Source organism: Desmodus rotundus, chromosome 13 (genome assembly GCF_022682495.2).
Source record: "Desmodus rotundus isolate HL8 chromosome 13, HLdesRot8A.1, whole genome shotgun sequence".
Lineage (NCBI taxonomy): Eukaryota > Metazoa > Chordata > Mammalia > Chiroptera > Phyllostomidae > Desmodus > Desmodus rotundus.
The window spans coordinates 29,159,917-29,169,410 of record NC_071399.1 but is presented as its reverse complement, the minus strand read 5'-3'; the positions used below and the strand labels follow the sequence as shown (position 1 = coordinate 29,169,410).

The window sequence follows — 9,494 nt, the reverse complement described above, 5'->3', positions numbered from 1 at the left end:
ACTGGAGCCACTTTCCTCCCAAACCCTGAATAATTGGTGCGTACACGGGAATGCAGACAGCCTGCCGTGCCCACGGGTGACTCGCGCTCTGCGCGCCCACTGCACCCCAGAGTCGGGAACTGCCAGGGTGGCTGTTGGCTAGGGGTGGGAAGGCGCTGTGACCTTCGGGCTAGCTCTAGGGCCGGGCGAAGGGTGGGGGCGCAGGGAGAGCTTGTGTCTTTAAAGACCACTCTATAAAACGGCGCGCTAAAGCTGCGCTCAGCCCAGTCCTCTGCCCCAATTGGTTTGGGCTGGGTGGGCACCCTCGAGGAGACCCCAGGGCCCAGGTTTAAGGGGCAGGTAGCCTGGCTGAGAGTCTCCTCGGAAAGCTTCTCTCAAAAGATAGCCAGTCAGGCTGAGCGGCAGGAGGAGCTGGAGCTGGCTGAGAGGCCTGGCGGCCTGGCACCCAGCTTCGCTGGGGTTCCACCGCCCTCCCTACCGAGAGCTCTCAAATCCGCACAGGGCGGAGGACGCGATGCTCCCCTCGGGTCCCAATGTTTTCCTCCCCTTGTCTTCTTTCTTTCATTCATAAACCTGGTGGCTACAGACGCAGCTTGAATATTGACGTCTCTCCCCCAACTGCTCCGCCGTTAACCCAATTACAGAATTCATCAAGAACTGTGTTGAATTATCTCTTTCCATACAGTATCAGCATTAGCCTAATTAAAAGCTATAATGTCTGATATAATGATTAAATCGTTAGCTCTGCTGTAGGGAAGCAATATTTTGTTTTCCCTTCAATTAGAAGCTGATTGAGGTTTTCAGAGCAGGTCAGCTGTGAAATTTGAATTATATGTGTGAGTACTGCTCACAGGGTGAGCCCCTACTCGAAAGCGCCCAGAGATTCTCCAAATGCTTTCACCCAGAGAGCTAGGAGGCACAAAACAACACAAACGTACGCACACATAGGGTTGTTTGCTCTTCGCTGTGAATTTACGAATCTCCACACTGATCGCTGTCAAAAGAAAGCCTTGCTTGCTTTGGAAGGGAAGGGCTTTATTCCCCCTTGCCCGCAGGCGTTCCTGCAACAGCCCTCTGAACCGGGACGCTTTTAGTCGAGAGAGGACGGTGGACTAGTACACTCAGGGAAGCCACAAAGATCTGCGCTGTTGCTGTCCCTAATGCCACAGATGTCTCTCCAAGTTCCATACTGGCAAGCGATTCTTCATACCTTCCCCTCCCTCTCTTCCCCCTTTTCCATGACTATTATGCTCTTTTAAAACAAAAACCAACAACAACAAAAACTTCCGCGCTTCAACTCCTTCCTCCGGACTCTGGCTGGGGGAGGGGTGCAGGTGTCAAGTGAGCCCGGGCACCAGGAGAGACAAGCACCCCCCACGACTCTCAGGCCCGTCACGCGCGCGCCCTGGGACTCAAACTCTCCAAAGCGCGCTGTGAGCTGCAGGAGCTGCAGAGGAGCGCAGCGGCGGAAAGCGAGGGCCTCAGGCCGACCAGCTCCTCGAGGCCGGCGAGGGCGGCGGCGGCCAGTAGACGGCGATCGCGGCCCGCTTGGCTGCGTCAGGGCAGACGCGCGCGGGCCTGGGCCGAGGCTCGGCGATCAGGCAGACTCACTCGGCGCCTCCCGCGACTTGGTGCTGCTGAGCTTGGGCGGAGGGGGGCGAGGGTGAGAAGGGGGACCCTGCCTCCGCCCCGTCGCTTCTATCCGCGGTACCCCCCTCCAGCCGGTACTCCTGCTGGCTCCGCGGTCCCTTCCCACGCTCGCATTCCCTCGGCCTCTTCTTGTTCTGCCCTCCTTTAGGAGCCCCTCTTGTTGGCCGAGATGACCTCGAAAGCTTCTTCCAACTCAACGGTCTTCCACTTCTTTATCTCTGTCCTACGCTTTCTTTGCCGCCTTCTCCTCTTCTTCTCTCACATCACTCTCTTCTCTCCCAAAGTCCTGCCTAGGAATTGGCGGCTTCCTAATGATTTGGCTCCCCAGAACTCTGACTTCAGCCCTTTGGGGCGACACCAGAGCCTGAAAGGCTGCGCCCTGGGCTGTCCACGGAGGCGCCTACACGTGGCCTGAGTACTTGCAGGTCTTCAGAAGCTCCTGGAGCTGAACTGTGCGAGGGCGGCGGGCACAGGTGGACACCTCTCCCGGGAGAATGTCACCAGGACTAGTCGTCTGTGCCAAGGCGGAGGAAGACAGGAAGAGTTTTTAGTTTTCTTCGTTTTCCTACTCTGACATTTGTCTCCCCAGAGCTCCTAAGCTGTCCACCTCTCTGTTTGCCAGGAATTTGAGGCTGGCACTGGTATTGAAAGTCACCTCTAGGTGCCTGAAAGTTAGCTTTCATTTAAAGATTGCTAGAGGGAAGGGAGAGGATTCTGTCCAGTGACCTCTTTCTCAGATTTCTCCTGAACCCAACAGGGGTGTGGGAAGCAAAACCCAAAAGTTTTAGTTCCTCTATATAGGAAGTTTAATCTAATGGTATTTTATTTAAAGTCCAAAACTCAGCCCTGGCTGGTATAGCTCAGTGGATTGAGCACTGGCCTGCGATCCAAAGGGTTACCAGTTTGATTCCCAGTCAGGGCACATGCCTGGGTTACGGCTAGGTTCCCAGTGGGGAGCGCCCAGGAGGCAACCACACATTGGTGTTTCTCTCCCTCTCAAACCAAAGTAAATAAAGCCCAAAACTAAAATGTAAAGGGCTCCTAAATTGTGTGCACACATGTATGTATATCTATACACATATCCTGTGTATATAGATACATGTGTATATATTCTATATATACACATGTATGTATGCATACATGCTATGGGTATGAAAATATTGTGTGTGCACATGTATGTATACATATGTATGTGTGTACATGGCTTGGATCTGAATTTTCTTTAAGGATCATGCCCAAGGATCATGCCCACAAGTGAAAAGAAGAGAAAGCATCTTTACTTATCTACATTTCTAAAGTTGATTTTCCCTTTGGCATTTTGGGTGTAGAGGCACAATGAACTTTCTGAGCTGGCAAGAGAGCAAATTTTGTCAATCAACAGTGAAGTAATCTTTCCCTAGGGGTCTGGGCTCTGGCATTTCTTGGAACTAGTGTACTCTGTCTCCAAATCCTCCAGTGCCTGGCCTTTGAGAAAGTCCTCAGTTTGAAGGAGGTCCCTGCCAGCCTGGTGGGGGGTGGAAGGGAGAAAGAGAAGAGAGAGAAGAGGTGTTTTTCAAACTAGTTTTGGACTGTTCTCTATTTTTAAAGAGTAACTGGGGAGAGGGGTCAGAAGGAGCAAAAAAAGTGAGGCTCCCAAAAGCCATTACCGGCAGGAGTTGATATGACACGCTTCAATCTTTGTGCCAGGATGCAAGGCACTGAGAGGTCTGGCACACAGTGCCCTGCCATTGCCTAATTGGCACAGGCGGCAGCTGCCAATCATCCATGCCTTGGCAACAAGTTACACCTGCAGCTCTGTTTTAATGCTTAGGCACGTGGGCGCCCATACTGTGTGCCTGCTTGGGCCCAGGGAACATCTCCTTACTAAAAGGGACTTATGGAGAGTGCCCCAAATGCTAAGCACTCGCGTGGTCTCATAAAAGGCTAAACCATTTGCTTCCTACTTAGGTGCTCTAGAAAACAAGGGTAATGTCGTCATATTTGGAAACAATTTTCAGGACTATGTAGAAAGAAACTAAACCATTTCAAAGTCAGCTATCCAAGTTCCCCAAAACATAAAGCATTCCTGCAACGCACACTGGAGTGCAGGGTGTTTATAAAATAAATTGCTCCATTGATATGGAAAATAATGTGCCAACCCTGGTTCATACAAAGTATTTTCAGGGGGTCTTAGGCTATTTGGTTTAAAATCTAAATTGAAAAGCAGAGGAAAGAAATTTTTCAGTTGTTAAGTAGATAATATAGTTTATAATTTGTAAACCATTTCCTTTATTTCAGTCTTGCTGACTTTCCATAGCACACTGGATCTCACGGCACACCATTGCCTCCTAAATTGCCAAAGGGAAATGGGTCTACAGCATTCTTAAACTACATTCCTGCTCTTTGTGCTGTCCTTGTTGTTCACTCACAATGTAACTGATATTCGGAGTTGTACAGGAAACAAATCAAAACACTTAACAAACTCGATTGCTGAAATAAGAAGGTAGTTTGAAAACCAAGTTTATAGCCTAGATATGTAGTGGAAAATATGAAATGACATTTCCTTTCTAATATAATTATATATTATTCAGTGAGTTCACTATTAAATGCTGAACGGCCCAAAATGAAAGCAGCTTAATCTGCAGAGACCAATTTGCTGTTGCATTGCAAACTATAGCAACCTTGCAATAAAAAAAACCCCGCTACTGTAATAATCATAGTACTTGACAGGAAAGGAAGCATTATCCCTGTACCTTGGACAAGCAGTAGGGTCAGGAAATTCACAACCTCAGTTTCTTTTAAAGGGTGGAGGGGTGAGAAGAGGTGCCTCGTATTCACTGCCCAACATAGTTAAACATCCTTATTACTACCCGTATGATCATTAGCATATGTGTATTTCCACTACAAGAAGGTCAATCATCGTCTTTGGTTAGGCTCCACTTCACCCACCAGCGATCTTCTAAGCACTTTCCTCTCCGGTGCTCAGGGAGATGGCCCGTTACTCCGTGAGGACGTAGGAGGCTGCGTGGTCTCAATGGATTTTCTGCCAGAAGTCTTTGGGCCACTTTCGTATCATTCGGATGGAAACCGAATGAGCGATGGTGTTATCGAAGACACTTTGAGGTTTATGAATTATAACCGCAGGTGGATGCCTCAGTCACTCCAGGAACCAGGCCTTTCGTTTGCAAAATGCAGGAAAAGAACATCTGTCGCTTGGTCCCCAGGCCCCAATTTTCCTATTCGCTTTCAGGGGGGCCTCGCTCGATTCCCGCAGTTTTCGAAGTTCTTATGCAAACAGCTTGTGGAAGATGCTCTACAGAAGGGCGCGGGCTGCCTCTTTCTCGTGCGACTTGAAACTTTTTAAACTGGTGTTAAGTAACTAGAGTCCAGATAGATCTTGTTTTCGACCTTCCTGGAAATTCCTTTTTAGGAGGAAGCCAAATTGAGAAGAGTGTGTAACTGTAGTAGCCAGGCTCTTTAAAGGCGTTCCTCAAAAAAAAAAAAAAAAAAAGTTCAGGCTGATGCTAAAAGAAGCTACGGAGCCAAGCCCGATTCAAATGCTCCCCCGCTATGGGAATTATTCGGGCCTGGACTGTGAAGGCCTTCTCTACGAGAGGGGGCACTGGAGAACTTCAGCACACGCGGTGGTGAAGCTCGCATCCATGGGAGGCCGAGGGGAAGGAACTGCTTTGCCCACGCCTCGCAAGAGTTCCCGAGTGTATGGTGGGGGGAGTGCTTTCGAGTTGTGTACCTTGGACAGTCTTTCCTGCTCCCGAGGTCGCGCCCCTTCTTTCCAGCCCTGTGTCCGAGCGTAGGGCGAGGTTCCTGCCTAGGTCCGCAACTTTCCCTTTCCCTGCTGGGGCAGAGTTGTTGTGGGGGGAGGGGGGTGGGCAGAGGAGGAGCTGGGTCAAGGATGCGCTCAATTAAAAGTGGCTGGGGGTTGTAATCCTCACCCCCACCCCCTCCCTGAATGACTCTATCTTCGTCTTTTAAATCCAATCGTTAATCGTGCGGAGCGCGCGGGCGGGAAGAAGCGAGGGTAAGCTTAGAGTTCGCCGCCACCGCGCGCGCTCAGGAAGCAGCGTGGCTGTGACCCCCCTCCATGGCCTCCTTTTCCCCCCTCCTTCCTGCCCCTGTTCCCCCTCCTTTCTCTCCTCCTCCCCATTCCGCCGCCCGCGCCCAGAGTATCTACTCCCTCCCCACGTCACTCGCCAGCGCGCCATGCAAATCACCGCCGCCGCCAGCTCCCATTGGCCGCGGCACGCTCATTTAATGGCAGCCCGGGCCGGCGTATGGCTGCTGGGCCCCGCGCGCCGCCGGCCCCGTGTGCGTCTCCGCTCCCAGCGCACCGCCCCGGGCAGGCAGTGGGCAACCCCGGCTCGGGGGCCCCAGTTTTCCGGCCTTCTTTGCGCGCCTGCGCTCCCTCGGCTGCCCCCGGCCCCCTCCCCAGCTGCCCGGTAATCCCCCCGGCCCCCCTCTCCTCCCCCCTCGTCGCCCCGCTCCCCCCTAGGCACCTGGGACCCGCACATGCCCAGCGCACGCGGCGCGCCACCCTGCTAGAAGTTGCAGCCCGGGAGTTGGAGGCCTCTGAGGACCAAGTGCAGGAGAAAGGAGGCAGCGCGCGGCGGCGGCGGCGGCCGGCGAGGAAGAGGCGCCGAGTCCCGGAGCGGGCCCTGCGCATCGCTCTGGTCCCGAAAAGTGGAGCTGCAACTTGGCCACGACTGCACCTATTTGCACCGCTCTTCCGAGGGCAACCCAGCTGGGGTGGCGGCGAGGACCGCGACCCCAGCGATCACCCTCTTTGGCAAGTGGCTCGTGCTTGAGGAGAAACTTTCCACCTGTGAGCCGGACCAGCGCTGAGTGCGTGTATTTTTGCCCCTTTTTTGTTTTTTTTCTCCACCCCCCCCGCCTTCTTTTCTCTCTAAGACCTTTCCCCACACATCCACCCCAAAGTTTAGCTCTGTTTTGAGTCCCTCTCCATCTCCCTGCCTCCCCCTCCCCGGCCGTCTATGTTCCAGGCCCTCTCTGCGCGGTGCCGGTGAACCCGTGAGCTGCCCTAATGTACAGCATGATGATGGAGACCGACCTGCACTCGCCTGGCGGCGCCCAGGCCCCCACGAACTTGTCAGGCCCGGCCGGGGTGGGTGGCGGTGGGGGTGGCGGCGGCGGTGGCGGCGGGGGCGCCAAGGCAAGCCAGGACCGGGTCAAGAGACCTATGAACGCCTTCATGGTGTGGTCCCGCGGGCAGCGGCGCAAGATGGCCCAGGAGAACCCCAAGATGCACAACTCGGAGATAAGCAAGCGCTTGGGCGCCGAATGGAAGGTCATGTCCGAGGCCGAGAAGCGGCCGTTCATCGACGAGGCCAAGCGGCTGCGCGCGCTACATATGAAAGAGCACCCGGATTACAAGTACCGGCCGCGCCGCAAGACTAAGACACTACTCAAGAAGGACAAGTACTCGCTGGCCGGCGGGCTGCTAGCTGCCGGCGCGGGCGCTGGCGGCGCGGCCGTGGCCATGGGCGTGGGCGTGGGCGCGGCGGCCGTGGGCCAGCGCCTCGAGAGTCCCGGCGGCGCGGCGGGCGGCGGCTACGCGCACGTCAACGGCTGGGCCAACGGCGCCTACCCTGGCTCCGTGGCGGCGGCAGCGGCCGCCGCAGCCATGATGCAGGAGGCGCAGCTGGCTTACGGGCAGCACCCCGGCGCGGGCGGCGCGCACCCGCACGCGCATCCAGCACATCCGCACCCGCACCACCCGCACGCGCACCCGCACAACCCGCAGCCCATGCACCGCTACGACATGGGCGCGCTGCAGTACAGCCCCATCTCCAACTCGCAGGGCTACATGAGCGCCTCGCCCTCGGGCTACGGCGGCCTCCCCTACGGCGCAGCGGCCGCAGCAGCCGCAGCGGGCGGCGCGCACCAGAACTCCGCTGTGGCGGCCGCGGCGGCCGCGGCCGCCGCCTCCTCGGGTGCCCTGGGCGCGCTCGGCTCTCTTGTGAAGTCTGAGCCAAGCGGCAGCCCGCCAGCCCCAACGCATTCGCGGGCGCCTTGTCCTGGGGACCTGCGCGAGATGATCAGCATGTACTTGCCGGCCGGCGAGGGCGGCGATCCGGCGGCAGCAGCGGCTGCCGCAGCGCAGAGCCGACTGCACTCGCTGCCGCAGCACTACCAGGGCGCGGGCGCGGGCGTCAACGGCACGGTTCCCCTGACGCACATCTAGGGACGCCGGGGAAAAGGCTGTCCGCGCCGGCGCCGCGGGAAAAGGAGCAGGCGACCGGCTCCGGGCACCCGGCCTGGCCCAGCGCGGCCTTGCTTTTGTACAGACGTTTCCATACTCTTGTAAAAAGGAAAACACTTGTGACGAACGCTAAGTGACACATACCCCCTGCCCCCAATTCGCTTTCCCGGGAGTTTCTGGCGACCTCTAGACGTGGACACAGTCGTGGGTTTTAGACTGAACTTCGGCGTTTTCTTGAGACTTTTTGTACAGTATTTATCATCCACGGAGGCAGAAAGCGTTTCTTTGCTCGAGGGGACACAAAGACCAAGCAAGAGGAGACTCCAACTTTCCTACTCCGCTGGCGCGCTCACTCTCATCCCGCATCGCTTCCTGATGGCGTTTAGTTGCCCGGGACCCAGGGCCGGAAGCTGTTCTCATTTGTTGTCGATGTAGTAAGGCAGATCCAAACACAAGTTTTTTGTAGTTGTTGCCGTTTGGTGGTGCGGGGGGTTGTTAATTTATACAGAGAGATGCCCCCACCCCTTTCTGATGGCAGCGTTATATTCTGGGTTTTGTAAAACTTTTCTGTATCTGAGCTTTTCCATTTTTTTTGTTTTGTAATTATTTCTTGTAAATGCTTTGTGAAATTTTTATTTTAGGCATTTCGGCGTGGGGAGGGGTATTAAGATTATGTATATAGTTTCCTAAAAAGCCTATCTTTTTCATGTAGAAACACGAAAAAGATACTCCCCTTCAAACTGCATCGAGTTTTGAGTTAATAAATTTAAGAGAGAAAAAACTCGTTTTCCCCCATAAATTTGAAACGTGCTAATTTTATATGCATGTTTTATGAGCTCAAAATACAATTAGTAAATCTGACGAAGGAGAAATTATCGGCATGGACTAAAAATGAGGGGAACCTCAGGGGAGAGAGTACCATTTTCACGGGGCTTCATTCAGTGGGAAGTAAGGAAGTTAAAATCAATAGATTATTTTGTAGAGTTTACAGTATTCAAACAGAATGGGAAATAATTACCAGAAAAAAAACGTTTTATATTCTGGCCCTTTGGTGTGTTTTTATTTCTGGCCGGCACCGCGGGTTTTTTGATTCCTTGCTGTGGGCTTTGCATCCTCTAGCTGGCCCCGGTCTGTGCTGCCAGGAGAGAAGACCCTAATGGCGGGACGGGGCCAAGGTTGGATGACAAAAGACCACGGCAGGGGCACCGGTGACCCCTATTCCCTTGCAACTAAAAAGATTGCAGGTGGAATTTATCTAGATTTGGCTCAAGGAAACACAATCTCTAAACCAAAATCTCCTGTACTGGACCCCCTTTGGTCCCTCCTCAGCCCCTCCCTCTGGCTTATTTCTCCTTGGGAAACAGCAAAATAATTTTGTTGGATTTTCACACAGACACACACACACATACAATTGGCCACCACCCCCCACCTCACCTTGAACTGGGATGCAAGTTGCTAACCTGTGTGAACGCAAAATGCGGTGTTTATTATTCCTGATGAGATCTGAGGTTGTTTGATGCTTTAAATTTTTTAATTATATTTTTACTAGGTGTTCATTGGTACATTACAGTTTTTTCTGGAATTTAAAGTTTTCTGTAAAACTTTGTCTTCAAGTAATCTGACAGCA

General features: G+C 53.7%; 1 protein-coding gene across 1 annotated transcript; it reads left to right on the top strand.

Moving 5' to 3' along the window:
• Positions 1–5,968: 5,968 nt before the first annotated feature.
• On the top strand, positions 5,969–9,292 carry SOX1 (SRY-box transcription factor 1). The gene has a single exon (XM_045186705.3). It carries the CDS (start codon positions 6,689–6,691, stop codon positions 7,847–7,849), a length of 1,161 nt encoding a protein of 386 aa, XP_045042640.2. The 5' UTR covers positions 5,969–6,688; the 3' UTR covers positions 7,850–9,292.
• Positions 9,293–9,494: the final 202 nt, after the last annotated feature.